Raw genomic sequence first — 26,370 nt, forward strand, 5'->3', positions numbered from 1 at the left:
CTAACAATGTGGACAGTGGTAAGAGAAAACAGACAGGGTTGTTCTATGCCACAAGCAGACAGCTCTTCTTCTTGTGAAAGTTAAGGGTCTCAAGGTAAGGAATATCTAACAGTCTGTTCATTGACAGGCGTAGCTCATTAAAAGCTCAATTGAAAAAAAAAAAGTTTCCCTAGGAGGTAAAATCAAGACAGCTTTGGGGCCAGGAAACTGTCAGGATTGCACTTTAATCCCTTACTAGAATGCATGTTGCTGAACAATGTTAAAATAACCTATTTACTATATTCATTCAGCCACAAGTCCACAGAGACAATAAAATGTATTTCCATTCTTACATGCTGCTAAGTCGCTTCAGTCATGTCCGACTCTGTGCGACCCCATAGACGGCAGCCCACCAGGCTCCCCCGTCCCTGGGATTCTCCAGGCAAGAACACTGGAGTGGGTTGCCATTGCCTTCTCCATTGTGTGAAAGTGAAAAGTGAAAGTGAAGTTGCTCAGTTGCGTCCGACTCGTAGCGACCCCATGGACTGCAGCCTACCAGGCTCCTCCATCCATGGGATTTTCTAGGCAAGAGTACTGGAGTGGCTTGCCATTGCCTTCTCCACCATTCTTACATAGGTAGTTAGATATCCTAGTAGCTAATGGAATATTTACCAGGCAAAGAGTTAGATGTAGAAGTCCTATTCTGAATCGGATTACCATGAAGTGAGTAGTCATGGGAATTGTATCAATAATGAGACCTGTCTGACTTGCAGCGTACTTTTTAACTATAGCAACGGAGAGGCACTGGGGCAAAATTACAGTCAGCTGATCTTTTGTAGTCTGTAATATTCCACTGCACAAGGCTTCTCAGTCTCCCTCCTGACCCCCAAAAAGGTGCTTTAAGCACTATCTCTAGCTGTTTCCCAATGATCATAAAGCACCTTATTTTTAGTTCTAACACTTGTCACTGTGAATCAATGATTGCTGTATCTGTTTATTCATTCTTTTTATCATCTTTGACAAGTGTGGGCCTATCTAAATGCTACTCCTCTTTGTCCCCACATATACACTCACAGTTCTATAACCAAAATGCACGTTCAACCCTTTGAGTTGAGAAGAAATCTGCAGTCAAGTCACTGTTAATAAATCAGAAATGACTTCCAATTTTTCATGTCTGGTCTTTAATGAATAATAGAGAAGAATCTCAGTGTTGTCCTGAAGTTTCCAAACAGAGAAGTTTAATATTTTTGTATTCTGCAGCTGGAATGGACCTTAAAGAGTATCTAGACTTTATTTCGGAGAAGGCAGAGGCAGCCCACTCCAGTACTCTTGCCTGGAAAATCCCACGGACAGAGAGGAGCCTGATGGGCTGTGGTCCATGGGGTCGCTAAGAGTCAGACAGGACTGAGCGACTTCACTTTCACTTTTCACTTTCATGCATTGGAGAAGGAAATGGTAACCCATTCCAGTGTTCTTGCCTGGAAAATCCCAGGGACGGCGGTGCCTCGTGGACTGCCGTCTATGGGGTCGCTCAGAGTCGGACACGACTGAAGTGACTTAGCAGCAGGAGCAGCAGCAGACTTTATTTACACAGTTTTCTGAACAGTTTATTGTAAATTAAAGCCTCAGTATAAAGAATTCTACTCAAATAGCACAACTACTTAGTAACAAAATTGAGATTAGTGTCCTAATTTCCTAATTCTCAATTCAGTGCTCCTTTGCCCTGTAGATTTCTCATCTAACTGGTACAAATGTTATATTTATATCTTCATACTGGCTTTGGAACTCAGCATTTATAATCTCTAGCTTTTCCCTGAAATGATGGAACACAAAATATATAAGAATCTTCTCCAGTTCCAAAAAAAAAAAGAAATTGTCATGTATGATGATCACTTACAAAAGTGACATAACTTCTCCAGAAAATTCTCAAATTTCCTATATTTTAACTTACTGAAAAATTTATATTCACTGAAATACTCATTACACTGTACTTTATTTCCATGCATTTCTCTCATATAGAAAGAATAAATATAATGCAAAAATCTATCAAAGTCTTGTATCATATTTGAATCCTTAGAAACCTAATATAGACACTTAATTATCTAGTGAATAATGTCAAAGAATGGTGCCCCCCAAGTTACTTCCCTTTCAGTACATTTAGATTATTAATAGTAGAATGGAACTGGGTACCTCTGGGCAAGTTATGTTATAGTAAATGAATCTATTTTCTTCTTTTTCTCAAAGAAGGGACTAAAATGCATGAATTAATGTAACCTTAACTAACAACTTAATCTCAGACCAGTGGATCCAGTAAGCTAAAGTAAATGTAGAGTTAAAATAGTTTTTGAAAGTACAAGTAAAACATGCTTAAAACAGTTTACAGTCCATCAGGTATAATGCTTTAACAGTCACAGAAGGCTCAATAGGAAACAAAGCAAAACTCCCCAAACTGAAGTATATATGAAGTAACTTCAAACTAGAAGAAACAGGCTTTTAAACTTTGAGAAACTTATCTATGTACAAATGTAATCTCTTCAATTCCCTACCTCCAAGTAAAGATACTATGCATTCATTAACATTCCATTAACATTCATTCATTTATCTAACAAAAATTCCAAACACTGGGCCACAAGCTATTTTAAATAAAGGAGATATGAATAAGACAAATCAAGCTCTATTAGATCTACAGGATTTAACACTCTAGGAGAAAATAAAATAGACAGTAAAGATGTAAACAAATAAAATCCAAAAATAAGATAAAAGCAGTTGATGATCACTGCTATGAAAGAAAACAGGGTAATGAGATAGAGAAGGACTACAGAATGGGAGCCGGAGGAGAGTATTAGCCAGAGTGTCTATGGAAGGTGTCTTTTTGGAAGATAAATAAGAAAGAGTGTCTCAGTCCATTTGATCTGCTGTAATAGAGTATCATGGCTTCCCTGGTGGTGCAGTAGTAAGAATCTCCCTGCAATCCAGGAGACATAGCTTTGATCCCTGGGTTGGGAAGATCCCCTGAAGTAGGAAATGGCAACCCACTCCAGGATTCTTGCCTGGAAAATTCCATGGACAAAGAAGCCTGCCGGGCTACAGTTCATGGGGTCACAAGAGTTGGACATGACTGAGCACACATACACACTCAACAGAATATCATAGATGTAGTGACTTATAAACAGTAGAATTTATTTCTCATTGTTCTGGAAGCTGCAAAGTCCCAGAAAAAAGCAGCAGATTCGATGTCTGGTGAGAGCCCACTTTGTGATTCATAGGCAGCAGTCTTCTCAGTGTGTCTTCACACGGAGGAAGGGGCAAACAAGCTCTCTGGGGTGTCTTTTATAAGTACAGGCACTAATCCCACCCAGGAGGGCTCTGCCTTCATGACCTAATCCCCCCAAAGACTCTGAATACCTTCACACTAGGGACTAGGTTTCAACATATGAATTTGAAGGGCACATAGACATTGTCTATAACAATGGGCCAGTCATTTGAATACCTGAGGGAACAGAAAAAAGCAATCTCAAGATCCTGAAGTATGAGCCAAGGACACTCAAGAGACAGAAAGAAAACTGTTGTGCTTGTGTGTGATGAAACACGGGCAATAGTAATAGATGCTGACTTCAGAAAGAAAGCCAAGGGCCATGGTAAGAAGTTCATGTTTTACTGTTATTTAATGTGCGCTTGGTCACTCAGTCGTGTCCAACTCTTTGCAACCCCATGGATTGTAGCCCGCCTGGCTCCTCTGTTCATGGAATTTTTCAGGCAAGAATACTGTAGCATGTTTCCTTTTCCTACTCCTGGGGATCTTCTCAACCCAGGGATCGAACCTGTGTCTTTTATGTCTCCTGCACTGGCAGGTGGGTTCTTTACCACTGTGCCACCCACGAAGCTCCAATACTACATCATAGCCAAAAGGCCGAGAATGTAATTTAATGTATACTGATTACGGTTACAATGGGAAATTCAAGGGAGGGATGGTGAGCATGTATCTGTTCTACTGTTCTTAAATGATCACATCTGGCTATGGAGAAGGAACAGCAAAAACGTCAAACCAGGGAGACCAACGAGGGAACTGTGTTAATGGTCTAGGAAAGAGAAGATTATGTCTTAGACTAATGTGGTTAAGACTTACTGGTAACTGGATGTATAGAATGAATAAAAAGGAGATTCAGAAAAGATTTTTTTCAGTCTTAACAAATGGGTAGAGGATGAAACCATTTACTGGAATCAGGAAGATCAGAAACAGGCTTGACAGGGCAAGCAGATGGTAGATGGAAGAGGGATGTACTAAGTTTGAGATGCCAATTAGACGTTGAAGAGTATATGGTGAGGTTTACACAAGTCTTGGGTTCTGAAGAGAAGTTAACACCTGATTATGAATTGAGAACTCATCAGGAACTCATCAGATGGTTTGTGAAGTCATGAATCAACTGGATTAGCTCACCTAGGCAGAGAATGCAACATGACAAACACAAGAGCCCAGACCAAACTCTAGAGACACTTCAACTTTTAGAAGTTACGCAAAAAACTGCTGCTGCTGCCAAGTCGCTTCAGTCGTGTCCGACTCTGTGCGACCCCATAGACGGCAGCCCACCAGGCTCTGCTGTCCCTGGGATTCTCCAGGCAAGAACACTGGAGCGGGTTGCCATTTCCTTCTCCAACACTTCTCAATCTAGTTTACTGGTTCCTACAAAAAACTAGGAACCAGTAAACTAGATTGAGAAGTACCAATTAGAAGAAAAAGGAAAACAGAATATACATGGTATCGTAGAAGTCCAGAGGATCAATTTAGTCAAAGGCTGCAAGGAAGGCAAGTGCCATGAGTACTGAGAAATTACATTCGTTTTGGCAGAATGGACATCATTGGTGTCATGGTTAAGAGATACCATGGTAGAGTGATGGGAATACAGTTCTAGAAACATTGGGAAAATTGAGGAAAGAATGGAGGCGAGGAGACAGAGACAGCAAGTACGATAATTCTGGTTGGAATCAAGTCAGACAACTTGAACCACGTCTTTCTTTGCCAGAATGCCATACTCGATGGACCACTTTTTCTGATTCTGTATAACTTTTTTCTCCTATCCAAAGACCAAAAGATACTATCTTCATATGAAAACCAAACTATCCTGTATTATAACTATACAAGCAATATGTTAGATGCTATTATTATCCACAGAATGAACTGAACATGTATTAAGTTGATCATAGTTTATGGAGGGGGGGAATCACATTTCTTATACTCCTTACAGATTTTTGTATAAATTTCATCCCTAAGAAAATACACTGGGCATCTATTGTGACAACTTCAAATTTGGTTCTAAATTATTGTAAGCTGCTAAGTGTCCAAAACACACTCCAGGTAAAGATTCGACTATCATAAAATATTTATTGCCCGCAAGTGATTTCCACTTTACAGACAGCACAGGTTGCTGATGTGGCTGAAATGGATGCTTGATATCTGCTACTCAGACATCCTGCTTGCTCAAGTGCTCCTTAGAATCCTCATCAGCTGCTCTGATGAAGTGAACAAAAGCAGAACAGGGACATTTTCTGATTCTAATGTGTATTTTCAATTGTTATCAACATCTAGAATCTGGTAACCCCCACCTTAGTTCTTAACATTTATTCTTGACATAGCAGCATCCTCAATAATGAAGCCAGAATTGTTATTGCTATTAGTAGCCACAATAAGATGCCTAGCCCTTCCTGTGGGAATAGCACTGATTAAGAGCCTTACCTAACAGTAGAGAAAATTGGTAACTCTGATTTAGTGCTTATTGTGTACAACTGTGGCTAAAATCACTTTATATATGTTAATTCACCTAATCTTCAAAACTCTGTAAGTTAGAAACCATAATTAGGCTCATTTTACAGATGAGGAAACTAAGGCAAAGAAAGGTTGTTGTTGCACACAGTAAATAAGAAAGAAGCTTGGTGGCTCAGATGGTAAAAAATCTGCCTGAAATACAAGAGACCCAGGTTTGATTCCTGGGTCAGGAAGATCCCCTGGAGAAGGGAATGGCTACCCACTCCAGTATTCTTGTCTGAAGTGGACAGAACAGCCTGGTGGGCTACAGTCCACGGGCTATGTCCACGTGGCTACAGCTACAAGAGTTGGACACGACTGAGTGACTAACACTACTAAGAAAGAGGCTAAGCTGGTTTTGTAACCAAGGAATCTGGCTCTAATGACCCTGCTTCCGAACCCCCTACATCACAAATCTCATTGTCAGTATCTCTTTTAAATAATATATTATTAATCCTCAACAATCCTGTGGTGTAATTCTTAATATTACCTCTACTTTGCTATTAATAAAATGAGGTTTATAAAATGAAATTTAGAGATGTCACACAGCTCTAAGTAACAGAGATACCTTTATCTAGCACTGTACTCCTTCTTTGTTCTGTGATTTGCAACAGAGCCCAGATAAATTTAAAGGTCAAAAAGTTGACACTAGTCAAAAAGTTCGCACATTACACTCTGAAGATGGCTGCCTTTGGCAGTGGTGAATGAAAACAATAAGATGTCTTACCAATACATGCTGCTGCTGCTGCTGCTGCTAAGTCATTTCAGTCGTGTCTGACTCTGTGCGACCCCATAGACGGCAGCCCACCAGGCTCTCCCGTCCCTGGGATTCTCCAGGCAAGAACACTGGAGTGGGTTGCCATTTCCTTCTCCAGTGCAGGAAAGTGATAAGTGAAAGTGAAGTCACTCAGTCGTGTCCGACTCTTAGCGACCCCATGGACTGCAGCCCACCAGACTTCTCCATCCATGGGATTTTCCAGGCAAGAGTACTGGAGGGGGGTGCCATTGCCTTCTCCGCCCGCCGTGAATTTTACCTGCAACTCTTGTGGAAAGATTTGGTTAAAGTAAAAGAACTTTGAGATAAGAACTGGATAGTTATAAATTACTGTCATTTTCATATCAATTTCTGGTCTCTCAGACATAGTTCTATGTAAACAGTCTCGTATGTGCTTTGGCTTTTTCTGCAAATGCCTCCTAGTAGGAATGACTCACTTTGCTCCTTTTTGGGAAGTGTCTAATTCTTTTACCATTATCAATGTATTAACAAGAAAAAATTTTCGCTGGCTAGGTTTAAAGAAATAATCCTATTAACAGCATAAATTCTGTGTTGCATTTTTTAAAAGACTATGAGTTTTAGCACAATTCTGGTCTTTCCTTAAACCCCATTCACATTTCTAATTGCCTCCCAGATAATACTACTGACACTCCTCCTGACCGAGTACATTCATTACTTTTACGCTTCAATCATGCATTTCTTCCTGAATGTCCTGTTTACTCTGGTAGTACTGTCTTTATGAAGCTAAGCTAAAGGTCCTGTCTTCAGCCTCTCCCTCTTTTACACCTCACAGTCAATCAGCAAATTCTACTCCAGATTACCAACTGAAAAATGAATTGGAGGTCTGAACCCTTCTCTTCAACACCATATCAACACCACAGTGACTAGCTGGACCAAGCAATGGCTTCCTAGAAAGATCCACATGGCTCTTTTTTTTTTCTAAAAGCATTCCCGTGAAAGATTATACCAGCTCATCACTGCTAAGATTATGAGCATGAAAGTGAAGGCAGATTAGGGTTCTCGTGTATAATATTAATAATGACTAATCTTTGCCTTAATTCATTTAATCATCACAACCACCACTGAGGCATCCACTGTTACGATCTCGATTTTGTAGATGAAGAAATTGAGACACGGAATAATTCCTTAGCTGTTAATTTATTATATATTGGGTTGGCCAAAAAGTTCAATCAGAAAGTTCATTCGATTTTTCTGTATAGATATAACATATGTTCATTATATTAAATGTCAAAAACGACTCTTATTTTCCTAGAAATAACAATAATTAAACCTAAGGATAAATTCCCAATTATTAATACATACCCCATAAGTAATCATGCTATCAATCAGACTGGCACTCAAGTATTTTCCCAGTAGAGTGAGTACTTGATTAAAGATGATATATCCATTAGTAAAGTTACTATGATTTATCTTTCCAGTGTGAATAACATATTGTGTTATATTGCTTTAATCATCTTGAAATTTCTGAATCATAGAATTCCAGGCAAGAAAGCAAACTTAGAAATCACCTGATTCAAAACCCTCATTTTATTAAAATAAATGGTGTCTGGAATATTTAAATGAAATTCCTATGGTACCCATGGTATATAGATTCCACAGTGCAGTTCAGTGATGTACCATCAGAATTTACTCATCCGTTCTCCAGGAATGAGCACTAAGGTTATCTCCAGTTTCTCTCTGCCATAAACAAAACCATAATTACTGAGATGCCTTTACATGTCTGGTGAGTACTGTGAATTTCCTGTGCCTAGTCGCTCAGTCATGTTTGACTCTTTGCAATCCCATGGACTGTGGCCCACCAGGCTCTTCTGTCCATGGGGATTCTCCAGGCAAGAATACTTGAGTGGGTTGCCATGCCCTCCTCTGAATTTCCGAATCATGTAAAAAGCTATAGACAAATAAACTGCAAAAACCTACTATAAAAGTAGAAAAATGTCAAAAGTAAAAAGCAAGGGGTGAGTTACAAACACCCCTTATATAAAAGTGTAAGGACTCTCATTCCTGACTGATGATGCATATGAACTGCTCTTCATTTCTCAGACACTGGATGGTCTTCACTCCATTCCTACTATAAAATTACCCATCGCAGCTGAAGAATCCTGCCATCTCCAGTATCCCCCGTTTCCCATCTTTGCCAAGAGCCTTCTGCCATCACTTCCATGGACGCTTTGTACCTGTCCCTCACCACCACCTGAGCCCTTTTTAGAAGCTGTGTATCTGACAAAAAACAGAACTGTTGTGGGCTGAAAGGAAGGAGATATGCACTCAGGAATCTGAAACTTCAGGTGCCTGCTCTCGGAAATACTGAGTTAGACCACAGGCTGTTTAAACCCTATGATAGTATTAATGGAAAACCCTCCATTATATGATGTATTAAAGAGGCTTTTGTGGTCTAACAGGGAAACCCAACCACAATGCACATTATTGCTGCTATGTTCTGACCTCTGTAGCAAATACAGATTTTACTTTGTAAGCCACGAAGGAGTATTAGTTCATTATGCTCTCTAGCAGAGCTGGGGAGAAGTGGGGGAAGGCAGTCAAGAATGCCCAGCTTCCCTATGCAGAGACTTTGAATCAATTCTGTTCTCAGTGCCATGCATTACCCCCTGTTTTAGGAGAACATGGTGCCTCCAGGTCCAGAACCTTTTCAGAGCCCACTAGAAAAAGTTGACTGACTTCTGCAAGCACCTGGGTTTCTGCTGCTGCTTTTGCTCTGTGGAGAAAGTGATCATTCCAGTGCACTTTACTTTTTTTTTTTTAACTCGAGAATTTTTTAAAACCTTCTTCCTTCTTGTCCCTTTGTGCATTCTCTGTGTATTCTTTAGATTTCTTTCTGGTTAAATTTCAATAAGGAGTATAAATAAATGTGTTGTTCAAATATATTAAAATGAAAGTTTAGAGGGAATTTGTATGTTATGGTTAATGACCCTTTTGTTACTGATTAGTAGGACTTCTTTTTACATTAAGGAAGTTTACTATTTTGTCACATGTGGTATGACTGTTTTGCCGACTTGGGCTTTGTCTTTTGAGCTTTTTTTGTCATGTAAAAAGGTTTTCATATTGATTTAGTCAAATATATCAGCCTTTTTTTCCCCTTTTTGGCTTTTCTTATGCTTATAAAGACCATTTGCTTTAAGATTATTAAACATTTTCTCATGCTTTTTTTCTCAAATTTTTTGAGTTTTATTTATTCACTTTTATGTTTTAATTTTTGATCAATCTAGAACTTATTTTGGTGTAAGGTGTGAGGTAAGGCTCCAATTCTATTGTCCTCAAAATGATTTTGACATTTTAAAACATTTCAAAATGTCCCCCTTGTTTCTTTCACCTCTTATTTAAAATACTACCATTTTCCATATGCTAAAACTTGGTATGCCAGTATGCCTTGGGTCCAGTTTAGATTTGTTTCATTCATTTCTTTGTTTATTTATATGATAGCGTTAATTATTGAAGATCCTATAGTTAGCTTTAATATTATGTGGAATTTGTCCTTTCTGATTGCTCTTCTTAAAACAATAATATTTTAGATTATTCTTATACTGTATTTTCTTTATAATATTTTAAGTTTTGTGCAGTTTCAAAAGACACATATAAACTTTAAAAAATTAATATGAAAAATATATTAGTCAGAACCTAAAATAATTATATTATCATTTATAGTAGTTTTCATTTTATTCATTTTATTCTGATTTTTTTAGGTCAACATTAACAAATATGTAAATAATGACTTCTACTTTTCTAATTGTTTTAGCTCATTTCTTTTTACAGAAAGTGTTAAATAATAATGTTGGTGGAAAAAATAATGTTAGTAGCTGGCATTTTTTTTTCACTTCTGGTTTTAATAGAAACACTTCTAAATTTTTCCATTAAAAATCAAGCAAGCTTTTGCACTGAAATGTATCATTTCAGTGTATGGAGGTGATCCTATGGTTTTAATCTTTTAACTGCTTATACTGAAGTTAAAAAATTATCTTTAGCCATTTTTAAGGGAAATAATGTCATGTCACTTGGTTCATTAAACAATCACAGGACTTCCAAGGTCTTCTTCAGAACCATCAACTCCTTCCTGCATTATTCCTTTCGTTCTCAGTCTCAACGGCCACTGGAATGTGGAAGGTGTGACTGACAACCAAACCCCGCCCTGAAGCGTCTAGCACAGACAGTTTCATATATTTTGTGGATAGTAAGGTACCTGCTGCTGCTGCTGCTGCTAAGTCGCTTCAGTCGTGTCTGACTCTGTGCGACCCCATAGATGGCAGCCCACCAGGCTCCCCTATCCCTGGGATTCTCCAGGCAAGAACACTGGAGTGGGTTGCCATTTCCTTCTCCAATGTATGAAAGTGAAAAATGAAAGTGAAGTCGCTCAGTTGTGTCTGACTCTTAGTGACCCCATGGACTGCAGCCTACCAGGCTCCTCCATTCATGGGATTTTCCAGGCAAGAGTACTGGAGTGGAGTGCCATTGCCTTCTCCATTAGAAGCATTCAGTTCAGTTCAGTTCAGTCACTCAGTCGTTTCCGACTCTTTGCGACCCCATGCATCGCAGGACGCCAGGCCTCCCTGTCCATCACCAACTCCCGGGGTTCATTCAGACTCACGTCCATCGAGTCAGTGATGCCATCCAGCCACCTCATCCTCTGTCGTCCCCTTATCCTCCTGCCCCCAATCCCTCCCAGCATCAGAGTCTTTTCCAATGAGTCAGCTCTTCGCAACAGGTGGCCAAAGTACTGGAGTTTCAGCTTCAGCATCATTCCCTCCAAAGAAATCCCAGGGCTGATCTCCTTAGTAAGGTACCTAGAGTCATGTAAATTTGTATTAAAAATTCAGTTTTTGGTAAAGAGGTTCTGTTACACTTAGGATACCTTAGTAAGAATGCCTTTTGTGTTGAGCATAAGAGACTAAAACACTGTATTGAAAGGTCGAGTCTGAAGTTGCTGAGGTGGGAAACGCACTGGACCTGAAAACAGAAATTCCAGTTATGTTCTTGCCCCTTGCTACCTTTTCTTGGACTAATATTTGACTACTCTGAGACACAGCTCATGAGTGGAAAAGATCATTTTAAGTTTTACAGCACCTTACCAATATAACTGAGGAGCCCAGTGGGCTATAGTCCATGGAGCTTCAGAGAGTTGGACATGACTGAGCATGCACGCATGCACCAATATTAGGCATCATCTTCCAATTTTAAGAATATTTCAAATCTTTAACTTCAAAATTGAGTTTAAACCATATTTAGTTTTTCACAATAATACAATAAAATGAGTTTTTATTGTACACAAAATGACAGGTGCATAAAAAGGGGGGTTCACTAGTGTCCAGCTTCTCTAGCAATCCACAGAGCCACCCCAGTGTGATGGGGTAGTTATATGCAAGTAGTGCCTCTCAGCTCTGAAGCCACAACTTGCTGTCTTTCCAGAATCTCCTGGCTCTAGCCATTGTATTTCTTTTCCTTTTAAAGCATGAGCTTCCTTACTTCCCAGTCATAAGAAATTTCCTGCCACTTCCCTTTAAATTGAGCTTCCCTGGTGGCTAAGATGGTAAAGAATCTGCCTCCAATGCAAGAGACCTGGGTTCGATCCCTGGGTCAGGAAGATCCCCTAGAGAAGGAAATGGTAGTATTCTTGCCTGGAGAATTCCACGGACAGAGGAGCCTAGCAGGATACAGTCCATGGGGTCGTAAAGAGTCAGACAAGACTGAGGGACTGACAGTTCCACTTTCCCTTTAAATGCCCCCATCTCAGGACCTGGTTGGGAAGATAAGTCTTCAGAAGCAGCTGCAGAAACTTAAAGAAGTTGTGAATGCTTCCGAGGCAAATGAGTCCAGAATGTAGAAGGCCTGTGTGTTCTCTAATAATAACCTTCCCCATCTTCCCAGTCTTCTGTAGCAGTGAACACTAGAGAGAAATTAATAGCTCAATAAATTATGCAGCCACTAGTCAAGTCTAACATTCAAGTCATTTATTTTTCTGTTCAACAGTAACAATAAGGGGATAGTGGCTCCGTCTGCCTTAAAGTCTCAGTTCTGGTTTTGGTGTCACCTTTACACCATGGCCCTGAGGCCATCCAGTGGATGCATAAATTATCCTCTCTCCTATCCATCAAGCTATGTATAATCCTTACAAGAAGTGAAGATAATCATTCAAGTCATTTCTTGAGTTTTGTGGTTCAGATTAAGAATGAATTTCTGGTAATGGAGGGAAAAGGTTAAGATACAGTTTTGAAGTCCAATCACTTGGGTTCTAACTTCATCTCTTTCTATCTGTACATCTTTAAAAAAAAAAAAGCAGAGGTGTGGGAGAAACTCAACTTCTTTATCAGTGAAAAGGCAAACGTAATACTACATACTTCTTGAGATTTATAGGTGTAAGACAATCAGAACAGAACCTAGCATATAGTAAATGTTCAACATTTAATAAAATGCTGGCTTCCCCGGAGGAGGGCATGGCAACCCACTCTAGTATTCCTGCCTGCAGAATCCCCGTGGACAGAGGAGTCTAGCAGGCTATAGTCCATGGGGTCGCAAAGAGTCAGACATGACTAAGCGACTAAGCCAGGCTATTAAAGAAAATCAAAGCAAATAGTGCTTCTTCCTCCTGAAAAAGACATGTCTTCTTTAACCTTTCATATATTTAAGTAAAACAACATTTATGTAAATATCAGAAAGATATATCATCACTCTGAATGAGAGGTATTGTATTCTAAATCATAAGTCCAATAGTTTAGGTAAAAAAAAACTTCATTGTTATGAAACTATGTGGTCTGATAAAATGTTTTTGCAGGTAATATTTTCTTCTTTGTTTATTTATCCAACATATACTGACTAAAGATATTCAACCAGGTATTATTAGAGACATTGAAATAAGAATGTTTCATTTCAGTCCATAAAGAGTTAATGTGGCCTGGATTATGGTCAGTGCCTGCAATACACATAACCAGGATACTGCAAAACTTGGAAATGAAGTATGATTATTAATCAATGATGTTAAACACAGATCTATGAAGGATATGACTTTTGAATTAAATCTCGAATCATCAGTGGTCTATGTCTGGGCTGAAAAGGGCTCCATGGGTAAAATATCTAACTGGAGAGCCTTATGGATGTTTGGTAAGAAAAGCAATTAATTAATGAGACTGGGAAGGTAAAATGAGCACACTACTATGTAGAAAATGAAGGCTGCCAAGGGCTGTCTAAAGCTTTGTTTGATTGGCACTAAGAAAGAGATATTACGTCTCATGCCTTTAGTCAATAGTTTATTTCCTGGTGAACTGACTGATTTTTGTTTCTTCTTCAGGTTTCTTTGGTTAGTTTGGTAGCCAATGCTCTTGGCTACTCAGAACTTGGTGCCATCAAATCCCTACGGACATTAAGAGCTTTAAGACCACTGAGAGCTTTATCCCGGTTTGAAGGCATGAGGGTAAGAAGAATAAAAGCTCTCACGATTCATATCAAAATTAAATGTAGGTAATGATTTAGATACAGAGGGGTGCCACACTCTTCTGACATTTCATAGAATTATACAATTTCAAAGCAGAAATCCTAAAGATCACTACGCCTAGCCTCCTAAAACTAAAACAGGCCCTCAAAAAAATTTTTTGTGGCAGTACTAAAACTAGAATCCAGGTCTCCTGGTAACAGATCAAGGATGTTTCCACACAACTACAAACTCTGTGTTGCCATTTATTTCTTTTCACTGCTTATACATTTTATAATGACTGTTTACTACTGACATTCATCCTAGGAGGAGATATTCTTCCTTTGAATAGGTAGTTTGATTTCTTAAAAATAACTAGTAATGAAGGTTTTGTGTGCTCTACTTCTTCCATTAATATTGGTAATAAAAAAGTTGTTGTGCAAGAAAACAACACTAAATTGTAGCCTCTGACAAAATCTGCATCCTAAGCCACCAAAGTAGGGGTTAGGATAATTAACTAAGCATTGCCGGCAACCCCTGGGGTTTGTTTAACAGATCTCCCTTTTAAGTGAGCATTCTGAATGAGGTTCACTTTTTCCATTAACACTTGTATTTGACCCTCCATCTCTATCCCTTAGTGTACATTTTATGCTTCTAAACATAAAGTACACCATATTCACATCTACTTGCCACACCCCTCAAAATACTAGTTAGCACTAAGGCCAGCTTTGTTTAATCCAGCTTGCAAATGCACATGGATATTGAATTCCTTCTAGGCCATAGGGCTTTTATGTTAGGAGGTGGTTTGTTGAAGCACTTTTAAAAAACACTTCAGCTTTGACTTTGAGATTCACTCACCAGGAAGAATGAAACCGCTCTCCAGATGCGCTGTAAGCAAGGAAATGCTTAGTGTTACACTATAATTTTACTTCATTGTTACTTGATAAATAAACACACAAGATGAAATTTTAAAAAATCATTATGTAATTTCAAGTTTTTTCCATACCAATCTTTTAGTATTACTGATATTATTTAAGCCTTCTTCTGATTGCATGGCTTCATATCAATAATTCATTTTTGAGGGCAGACAGCAACTGAACAAAATTAAAAATTTCCAAATTTGCTCTAATCTGAAAACTATTCTACATTAACATTTTTAATTCTTATAATATGACAGAATTAATATTCTAGGTATAAAACATGGTAAAAGGTATCATGCATTTACTTGATGATAAGAAAATTTGTGGGAGGTCATATTACACCAATTTTAGAGCAAAAAACAGGTTTTGGTATAACATACATGACAATTTCCATAAGAAATAAGATTCAACTAGCATATGAAGTTTTTACAATTTTGGATTTCAAGTTTTGATATTAATTTAAAATTCTTTGGTGTTGATTTCTAAAATAATGTTTCAGTATTTAAAAATAATAGTTTCACTTATAAGTGCTTAACAAAATAGTCCCAATATTAATTAATTAGATAAAACAGATTAATTAGATAACATACAAACTGCTAGAGATTTGAAAATACATATTAATCTCTTCTGAATTCAATTAGAGGAAAGGTGATGGAACGTCTCCTTCATCAAATAGGTTGGCCTGGGTTGGTAAAGAGTGCCCTGAAGTAAACCTTTAAGAGATTTGGAACAATAATAATGGGAATACGTTCAGTACTTTTATGTCCAGAGATAAATTCCATCTTATTTCCCATCTTAATTCACTTTTTAAAAAATTGGGAATTATCAGTAGGGGGAAAAAATGACCTTGCAAATTCCTAATACTATTCTTCATCATCATCAAAAGTTAGCTTGATCTGGGGACACAGATTTAAGGCATTATCATTACTTTGTTTCTTTGTAGTGGGTTTGTTTAACCATGTTTTCACACCACCAATTATTCATTAATACCTTTGAAAATTAAAGTGAATTGCTGAATGATGATTACTTCTTCTGTCGGTATTTAATACATTTTTTTTCTTTTTTTCCCTAGCATACAAACATTTTCTGACTCCATCTTACTCTATCAGGTTTTTGTTTATTTCTTTTCATACTTTGGAATATTTTGCTTTCCTTAAATCCTTTAGCTTTTTAGTTGTGTCACTGTCTGTTTTCCCTTACTGAATATGTTCTAGAAAATATCGGAAGAAACAACTTGTCCACCCAGATTTTTATTTAACTCATTAAACACCCATTTTATGTTAACTATATAATGGAAGAAATGGTTACCATTTTAACAGCTTGTAAGCTGCCTCATTCTTGTCTCCTCTTCTAGGTCGTTGTGAATGCTCTTGTTGGAGCAATTCCCTCCATCATGAATGTGCTGCTGGTTTGTCTCATCTTCTGGCTGATCTTTAGCATTATGGGTGTGAATTTGTTTGCTGGCAAGTTCTACCACTGTGTAAACACGACAACGGGTAACATGTTTGATGTTAGTGAAGTTAACAATTTGAGTGACTGTCAGGCTCTTGGCAAGAAAGCTCGGTGGAAAAATGTGAAAGTAAATTTCGATAATGTTGGCGCTGGCTATCTTGCACTGCTTCAAGTGGTAAGTACCTACTGTATGAGTTTTGAAAAAGATTTCAAGTAAATCATTTCTCTGATGTTCTTTGAGTGATTAATATCTGACAGCACAAAAGTAGTTGATGATAACAGCTGTACTCTAACAGCTGTACTATTAGCTTGACTTGACTGCAAAGAAGATATTTTGCAGTGATTTTAATGTATGTCCCCCAGTGTTCAGTTGTTAGTATGTTTTAATATGATTTTATATTTCTGCTTCCTGTTTTTTCTTACTTTATTATTGTTATTGCGCTAGTAGCATTTTTAGTTTTCTGTACCAATAATTGCCAAAGAAGCAATTTTGTGTATTAAAGTAATAATATATATAGTAGTAATTAATTAAATGTATAGACTATTAGCCAGATAATTAATTGTATCAACATCTTCAGGGTATAGAGCTATTAGGTGTGGAAATGCAAATCTTTTGGTGTGGATTTTAAAATTTGTAATATTTAATTATTTTGACATAATTGATAATATATTAACTAATCAAGAAATTAACCAAAACAATTGAGTGCTTAAACACACCAGAGGTTTGAATGATAGAGCTTAGCTTCTGAAAGTGATTTGAGCCTGAGATTCATCCAGTTAAATGTTAGTGTAGAAAAAAATAGAATACTTTCCAAGACAAAACGAGTTCCAGTTTGAAATAAAATCCTATTCGATTTCAGTTTCATTGAAATTTCAACTGTTAGAGAATTCAAGGCTCTTTGTAGAGTATATCAAAATATTATACAAAAATTATTTGTAATACCTATCATATTTTCATATGGTAAAATGCATACTGTTGGATTAGGTTTTTATGCAGAATTCAAACATATGTTGTTTAACAGGCAACATTTAAAGGCTGGATGGACATTATGTATGCAGCTGTTGATTCACGAGATGTAAGTATCACTCAAATAACTATTTATAGTTACTAGATTTTTCCATAGTGAACATTTGTGATAATTTAACTGGAAGGCCCAGAATCAGAACATTTACAACTGCATGTAGAGATTCTCTTTTTAAGCCACTTCACTTCCATGTAAATGATACTTTGGTTCATATATGTCTGTTATACATCTAATAACAGGTCGATCAGGTCAGTCCAGTAAATGAGACTCTAAAGGTTGGGAAAACTGCTCAGGCAGGAAGGAACTAGTCTCCTCCATCCCTGAAGAGTATGATAAATCAGAGACTGTAAAGCGGCCTCCAAAAATATCATGATAAAAGTAAGCAAGTTTCAGGGAAACTCAATTTAGAAAATAGGAATAAAAATAGTTCCTCAGCACACATCTGTTTATTGCTGAATTTTCCTCTTAGAAGTAGATGTTCTGTTATTAAAGCCTTATCTCCAAGATAAGGAGTTATCTCAGGTTTTAACTCCAAACCCAAGTTGAAAAAACTGCAACAACAAAAAAAATTATAGTAAGACAAACAGTAGGTTCAAAATGTTTGCCTTGTTTATACCACTGTTATTTACTCTAAAGAATATGTACAGGTAAGCCCCAATGGGAAAACAGATTTAAGAACAATCATAAAAATTACAAACTTTCAATATACTAGTAGTGTTTGTCACTCAGTCATGTCTGACTCTTTGCAACCCCACGGACTAGAGCCCACCAGACTCCTCATTCCTTGGAATTCTCCGGGCAAGAATAAGGGAGTGGGTAGCCATTCCCTTCTCCAGGAAATCTTCCTGACACAGAGATGGAACCTGGGTCTCCTGCATTGCAGGCAGATTATACTAGGTCATACTAATTTAAAAAAAGAACTGCTTTTGCAGAACAATATCTCAGGTCAAGGCAAAAAATAGCTCTATAGAAAGTAACAACACTCACCAAATTTTTAATTTAGCCCAAGTATTTATTGTGTTTTTAAATGTTATTTAATATTTTCAATATTATTTAGGTTAAACTTCAGCCTGTATATGAAGAAAATCTGTATATGTACTTATACTTTGTCATCTTTATCATCTTTGGGTCATTCTTCACTCTGAATCTATTCATTGGTGTCATCATAGATAACTTCAACCAACAGAAAAAGAAGATAAGTATTCCTCAGCTCTCACCTTTCCCCATTCTGAGATTCTGGTTTTCTTTTTTTACATCCCAATAACCAGGACCGACTTAGGTCATTTTTATATTCTTTTCCATTCATTATGTGGTCAGTTCAACCGCAGAGGATTCCAGCCTCTAACTCGTGGCTCCTCTCCAGGTTCATCCTCTGCAGATCTGCTATAGTGTCATTCTGACTTAGAAAAATGACCATATTGCCTTAAACCATCCAGTGGGCCTGAATGCTTTACCCTTGCTTACAGAGCCTTTCAGGAATTATCTCCACCCAGTCTTCCAGCTTCATCTTCGCCCACACACTTTCTATATTCACTTCCCTCCTCCTCAGTAACCACCCACCCACCATTAACACCATCACTTGCTACACACACAGCTACATGGATTTTCTGCCCTTTTCTGAACAAGGTATGCTCTTTTCCCTCTGTCACTTTACACAGGATATTTTTTTTCCTCCTAAAATGCTTTGTCTAGCAAACCCTTAATCATCCTCTAAGGTCTAGCTTAAGGGTGTTAGTCGCTCAGTTGTGTTCTATTCTTTGCAATGCTATGGACTGGAGTCCGCCAGGCTCCTCTGTCCATGGGATCTCCCAGCCAAGAATGCTGGGGTGGGCAGCCATTCTCTTTTCCAGGGGAATCTTCCCAACCCAGGGAAGATTGGGTCTCCTGCATTGCAGGCAGATTCTTTAACATCTGAACCGCTCCCCTATATAAAGCCTGTTTCTGAATCCTGGAGTTTATTGCTATCTCTGCAGTGATGGGTTGTTTTATTTGTTTACATATAGATGCATATAGATACATATAGATGTAGATCTACGTAATTCTGATACTGAATACATTGTCCTACAGCAAGTGCTCAAAAAGTGTTGAATAAAAAATAAAGCTGTCAACACTGAAATGGACTAAGATTTTTTTCTTTAATGAAAATATATTTGAGACCCCTGAGCCTCCTTCTAAACGTAATATTATCAAATTAGAATCCTGTACTAATCAGAGTTTTATGTGATTATGGGTTTTACATAGTGTTAAGGTACTCAGAATTTCAGATAAAATGAAAAAGCAGAATAAATCTATATGAAGTAGGGTAAAATCCATTTAACAATTGAAAAGAAGGATTAAAGGAAAGACTCAGAAGTATTTTTGTAAAAGTATTGCTGTAATACAGGCTGGGTTGTAACCAGTTTCCTACTATGTCTTTACTTTGGAGGTCAAGACATCTTTATGACAGAGGAACAGAAAAAATACTACAATGCAATGAAGAAACTTGGGTCTAAGAAACCTCAGAAACCCATACCTCGGCCTGCAGTAAGAATTACTCATCTCCTTGAACATTCCAAAGCCCTATTTCCATTTGATGAAACTGGGCAGTGCTGGTTCAGAACATATTAGGTGATATCACCAATATATATACCATGATCTAGTCGTAAAGTACATATTGTATAACACAATTTGCAATTACTACACTCTAAGAATTACTAAGCTCTTAAAAATGAAGCAATGTTCTTTACTTGTCAGTTGAAAAGTTCCAAGTCAGAGTTCCCGCTAACTGCTCCCAAAGCGAGCTCATGCTCCCGCTGCCACCTACTGCTGCCAACGGCACACCCGGTTTCTCTTTCTCTGATCTGTGATATGACCCCCCTCTTGTCCTTTTAAGTAGATGAACTTAAAACCTCCCCTTCAACACCCATGACCTCCCTCTGTGCCATTTGTTCTCTCCATTGTTATAACAGAAAACGATTTTTCACCTACTTAGAAAGGAAAGGGTGTCATCAAAATAGTTGGTTTCAGCACACAGACACACACACACACACACACAAATGATTTATCTAGAACGCATACCCCGTAGAGCTTCATTATAGTGAAAAGACATAAAGATGGTGTATTATGTCCACAGAGTTGTATTTTAAATTATCTATCCTCTTAGATGGGTAAGGAACAAGGAAACTAAGACCCAAGGAAGGTATATATTGTACCCAAAGTCACAAAGCCTATAGTTGCTGAACTAGGACTTGACAAAATCTCATGAATCTTATAAATGACTTCACTTTGCATAATTTTTAAGAGGGTACAGTCTGGGCAGGGGTGGCGGGGCAGGGGCAGGAGGGAAGGGAGGGGAGGCAGAAAGTAGGACAGGATACACAAAAGGACATAAACCTACTTTACTGAATGTCATTTAAGTATTATTGTTAAAGAAGCAGAATTAAATAAAAAATGACTGATATTTTGAGTCATGGACAGACAGAAATAAGACATAATTCAAAATTCCTAAGTGTTGATAAATCAACTGGCATATTCATCCATCTAAAAGTCTGTCTACATTAACCTACTTTGTAAATCTTCATTGTTAGTTGTTACATTTTTTGTAAAAATTACCAGTTATTAAAATCAAGCAAAGCCCATGCACATTATCAGCCAGTTGCCACCAATTTATGTCATTCAGCTTTGTCTTCCCATAGAATCTAAATAAAACAATTATGCTTTGCTTTTGTCATATGACATTTTTCATTTCCTTCTCTTTTTTAAACAGATTTGTTTCAGGTAGTATGAGAAGGGTACACATCCCATGGGCCATATACAGAAGGACTTCATCTTCAATTTTGTGGCTCATTATTTATGAAATATGCCTATTAACCTTCTTGTTTTCTCTCTCTTTCTAGAACAAATTCCAAGGAATGGTCTTTGATTTTGTAACCAGACAAGTTTTTGATATCAGTATCATGATCCTTATCTGTCTCAATATGGTCACTATGATGGTAGAAACTGATGACCAGAGCAAATACATGACTCTAGTTTTGTCCCGAATCAACCTTGTGTTCATTATCCTGTTCACTGGAGAATTTGTGCTGAAATTGATCTCCCTCAGATACTACTACTTCACCATAGGTTGGAACATCTTTGATTTTGTGGTAGTGATTCTTTCCATCGTAGGTAAGAATGGTTTATTTACAGAGAAGTATAGAAGTATAGCTGTTGAAAAAATCCCCCACAGCCTACCACCTGTGTGACACGGAAATTAGATCTGAGAATCATCATGTGTACAGATCTAAAGTTCAACACTCTTGGTCATTTTCCACTAATTGAAAAATGACAGTATTCAAAAAGAAAGCAATATATTTGAAGATTTCAGAAACAGTCTTTGTTTGCTGTTGAAACATTTCATATATGAGGATAACTATTCATAGTAATTGGGAGTATGTAATCTTAAAATGCCATACGAGTATGTGAGATTATTTAATTTATAGGATTTTGCAAGAGTCCACATTGGTTTATGACATTATAGAATTATTAAATAAAACTCTATAATCTTTCATTGGTAACATTAGAAAGTGGATCCAAATAGTAAAGATTTATACTCATGACAAATTTGTTGTTTTCAATAACCTCGCAAAGAAAAAGCATCCATATAAGCCTAAAATACTCACTGTTAGCGGTTTTCTGTATTTTTCCATAGGTATGTTTCTGGCTGAGCTGATAGAGAAATATTTTGTGTCCCCTACCTTGTTCCGAGTGATCCGTCTTGCCAGGATTGGCCGAATCCTGCGTCTGATCAAAGGGGCCAAGGGGATCCGCACGCTGCTCTTTGCGTTGATGATGTCCCTTCCTGCGCTGTTTAACATCGGCCTCCTGCTCTTCCTGGTCATGTTCATCTATGCCATCTTTGGAATGTCCAACTTCGCCTATGTTAAAAAGGAAGCTGGAATTGACGACATGTTCAACTTTGAGACCTTTGGCAACAGCATGATCTGCCTGTTCCAGATCACCACCTCTGCTGGCTGGGACGGATTGCTAGCACCTATTCTCAACAGTGCACCACCAGACTGTGACCCTGACACAATTCACCCTGGCAGCTCAGTTAAGGGAGACTGTGGAAACCCGTCTGTTGGGATTTTCTTTTTCGTCAGTTACATCATCATATCATTTCTGGTTGTGGTGAACATGTATATTGCTGTCATCCTGGAGAACTTCAGTGTTGCTACTGAAGAAAGCGCAGAGCCCCTGAGTGAGGATGACTTTGAGATGTTCTACGAGGTTTGGGAGAAGTTTGATCCCGATGCCACCCAGTTCATAGAGTTCTCCAAGCTCTCTGATTTTGCAGCTGCCCTGGATCCTCCTCTTCTCATAGCAAAACCGAACAAAGTCCAGCTCATTGCCATGGACCTGCCCATGGTCAGTGGGGACAGGATCCACTGCCTTGACATTTTATTTGCCTTTACAAAGCGTGTTTTGGGTGAGAGTGGAGAGATGGATGCCCTTCGAATTCAGATGGAAGATCGGTTCATGGCGTCAAATCCCTCCAAAGTCTCCTATGAGCCCATTACAACCACTCTGAAACGCAAACAAGAGGAGGTGTCTGCTGCTATCATTCAGCGTAATTTCAGGTGTTATCTTTTAAAGCAAAGGTTAAAGAAGGTAGTAAATGAGTATAACAAAGAGGCGATCAAAGGGAGGATTGACTTACCTATAAAAGATGACATGATTATTGACAAATTAAATGGGAACTCCACCCCAGAAAAAACAGATGGAAGTTCCTCTACCACCTCTCCTCCTTCCTATGATAGTGTAACAAAGCCAGACAAAGAAAAATTTGAGAAGGACAAACCAGAAAAAGAAAGCAAAGGGAAAGAGGTCAGGGAAAATCAAAAGTAAAAAAAAGAAACAAAGAATTATCTTTGTGATCAATTGTTTACAGCCTAAGAAGGTAAAGTTAATGTGTCAACTGAACTCCCAGAGGAGGTCTATGCCAAACTGACTGTTTTAACAAACACTCATGGTCAGTGCCTATAACAAGACAGTGACCTCTCTGTCACTACAACTCTGTGAATCAGGGTATCAACACTGACAAGAGGTTACTGTTTTCTTTACCAGCTGACACTGCTGAGGAGAAATTCAATGGCTACCTAGACCATAGGGATAGTTGTGCAAAGTGATCCATTGTAACCACACCAAACACTTTTAGTACAGTACTTGCATCTATTCTATTTTTAACTTCCATATCTGCCATATTTTTACAAAATTTGTTCTAGTGGATTTCCCTGGTCGCTAATTCATAGTTTATTCATAATACGACATCACTATTTTTGTAAATGAGCTTTAGGTTGAGAAAAAAAGAATATAAGAGCCCTGTGTTCCTATTTCACAAGTTTCTTGAAAATCAAACAAGAGCTTTGCCCAAGAGATGAAATTCTTGCTCAAAACCAGAAAAAAATTCTAACAACAATATCAGGTACTTCCATTTTCTAGATGGCTTTAATTTTGAAAGTGTTTTAGTCTACATTTGTTTATATCTACACAGTTATGTGCCTGTAAAGTCTCCTCTAATTTTTAAAGGATTATTTTTATGCAAAGTATTCTGTTTCAGCAAGTGCAAATTTTATTCTAAGTTCCAGAGCACTATATTTAATTTTGGTTAAATGTTTTCCCAAAAAAAGTAATCTAATAAATCTGTTCTAGAAAAGTATATCTAAAGCATCACTTTAGAATAGTTGTTCCACTTTCTGCTGCAGTATTGCTTTGCCATCTTCTGCTCTCAGCAAAGCTGACATTTTATGTCAATTAAACACACCCTCTGTTATGTAAATAGTTATTTTATCCTGTGGGGGCATATTTGCATATATATATATATATATATATACACACACACATATATATATATATATCCTGATAAACAACCTCTATTAAATCAAATATGTACCACAGTATATGTGTCTTTTGCAAGCTTCCAACAGGGATGTATCCTGCACCATTCATTAAACATAAATAGTTTGAAGATTATCACTAATGCATGTTAATTGCCTATGCTGCTCTATTTTACACAATCCATTCTTCACAAGTCCTGGTTAGAAGTCACATGCTGGTAGTACAGTGATTTCAACCTGCTCTATGTCTAGTATGTCAAGCAGAATAGCTTACAGTTATTTAAAAGCACTTTTCCTTTTCCATTTTTAATTCAATTTGAGTGTCATATGGTGTCTCTCTAGATTCAAGGAAACACACTGCATACTGCCTACTGTCAAAACATATACTTCGTATTTTGCTAAAAATATGTCCAAAACTTGTTTAAATATAAATAATGTAAAAATATGATCAATTTTATTTGCTGCATTTTATACATAAGATAATTATTTTCAAGTTGATGACATGGCAATTTATTTTACTTTATGCTTTTGCTTTTTATTTTTAATCACAACTCCAAACTTTTGAATCCATTAGACTTTTCAATGGATAATTTCCTAAAATAAAAGTTAGACAAGGGTTTTGTGAATTTCTTTGTTATAATATTTTTTCTATCATTCCAGTAGGATATACATTGGTCAAAAATTCAAACCTAGGTCATTTTCTACCAACTATGGTTGCCTCAATATAACCCTTTATTCATGGAAGGTTTTTTTTTTAACTCAACTTTTGTAGTATTTGCTTATGCAGACTAGTCTTATTTTTTTAATTCCTGCTGCACTAAAGCTATCAGAGATATAACTTGGGCTCTGTCCCTTTTAGCCATGAACATAGTGGCAAAGTTGTGCAATTACTTAACATGATATAAATTTTTGTTTTTGCACAAACCAAAAGAGTAATGTTAATTCCTTTTACACAACTATTTACTTGTAGTGTATTGATGAACTGCATGCAGGGAATTGCTATTATTAAAAAGAATGGTGAGCTATGTCATTATTGAGCCAAATGAATAAATATTTCATTTTTTATTGTATTTAATTTCTTGGCTTCTGTTTTTATTGTTGGAAGTTTAAAATATATATAATTAATGAAACCTGTACTTGATCTGACATTTGTATACATAAAAGTTCACATGAATTTTGTTACAACCTACTGAACGATTTACCAAGAAATACTATAAAGTCAATTAAAAGCAGTTTTTATGAACTTTTCTGTGTGCAAAAGATCAAGCCCACGTATTCCAACTTGCAAGTTTAACAACAGTAATAGTAGCCATTTACAACAGTTATCAATTTCAATTAATTCTCTTGGTTGTAAACATTTTAATCTCAACTCCTCACTATGTAATCTCCAAATTTCTTGGTAGTAAATAAATGTTGTAGTACATAGTTTGTTACTTAAATTCATTTTATGAATTTCTATTTACACATAAAATATTAATGATGTAGTGACTGAGAAATTAATCTTTTTTTTCCCAGGGTCCCCTTGGATTTATGTCAGGCCAAAACAAAATATTTATTCTCAATGGAAAACTCCATTTATAATGCTTCTATTTTTGATGAATTGGATCTAAACATGCATTTTACAGTTTCACCAATGCAGATGGCATAAGGTGACTTGGTTGGAATTCACTGGCTTCTTTCTGTTCAAGTCAATTTTCAGATTTTGCCAACACCACAGAGAAGTCAAGTATTACTATGCAAAGTCCTTAACCTTTTTATGTACCCAATTATATAATTATTGGCCAAATATATCTATTGATATGTATTATATCTAAATGATCTTATGGTCCGAAGAGTCTTCAGCTGTTAAAAAATATATATATTTTAAAAAATATACCTAGCTAAAGGATATTCTGAAAACATTCAGAATTTAGGGTTGCTAATGTAATCTGATAGATTTCTGAAATAACTACTTTCACAAGAAAAATCCTCTTAATATTAAACTTCATGATATAATTTTGTTAAAAATAGAATTAATCAAGTTGGACACAGAAATAACAATACCAAGAAATTAAAGAAATTTAAATTCACCAATAAGTGATACTAAAGCACAAATACATGATTCTAAATCACCAGTAAGTGATCCTTTAGTAG

The 26,370-nt window shown here is 37.1% G+C and overlaps 1 protein-coding gene across 1 annotated transcript in view; it reads left to right on the plus strand.

Moving 5' to 3' along the window:
* Window positions 1-25,305, plus strand: part of SCN3A (sodium channel, voltage-gated, type III, alpha subunit) — a 121,211-nt gene extending 95,906 nt beyond the window's left edge. Inside the window, exons 21-27 of the mRNA XM_010859020.1 lie at window positions 13,867-13,989; window positions 16,261-16,533; window positions 17,381-17,434; window positions 18,441-18,578; window positions 19,802-19,906; window positions 21,259-21,529; window positions 22,053-25,305. Of these exons, the coding sequence (XP_010857322.1) occupies window positions 13,867-13,989; window positions 16,261-16,533; window positions 17,381-17,434; window positions 18,441-18,578; window positions 19,802-19,906; window positions 21,259-21,529; window positions 22,053-23,248 (2,160 nt within the window). The 3' untranslated portion in view covers window positions 23,249-25,305. The remainder of the gene's footprint in view (window positions 1-13,866; window positions 13,990-16,260; window positions 16,534-17,380; window positions 17,435-18,440; window positions 18,579-19,801; window positions 19,907-21,258; window positions 21,530-22,052) is intronic.
* The last annotated feature ends 1,065 nt before the right edge of the window (window positions 25,306-26,370 follow it).

The sequence above is a fragment of the Bison bison genome, unplaced genomic scaffold (genome assembly GCF_000754665.1).
Source record: "Bison bison bison isolate TAMUID 2011002044 unplaced genomic scaffold, Bison_UMD1.0 scf7180017864452, whole genome shotgun sequence".
In the NCBI taxonomy this organism is placed as follows: domain Eukaryota; kingdom Metazoa; phylum Chordata; class Mammalia; order Artiodactyla; family Bovidae; genus Bison; species Bison bison.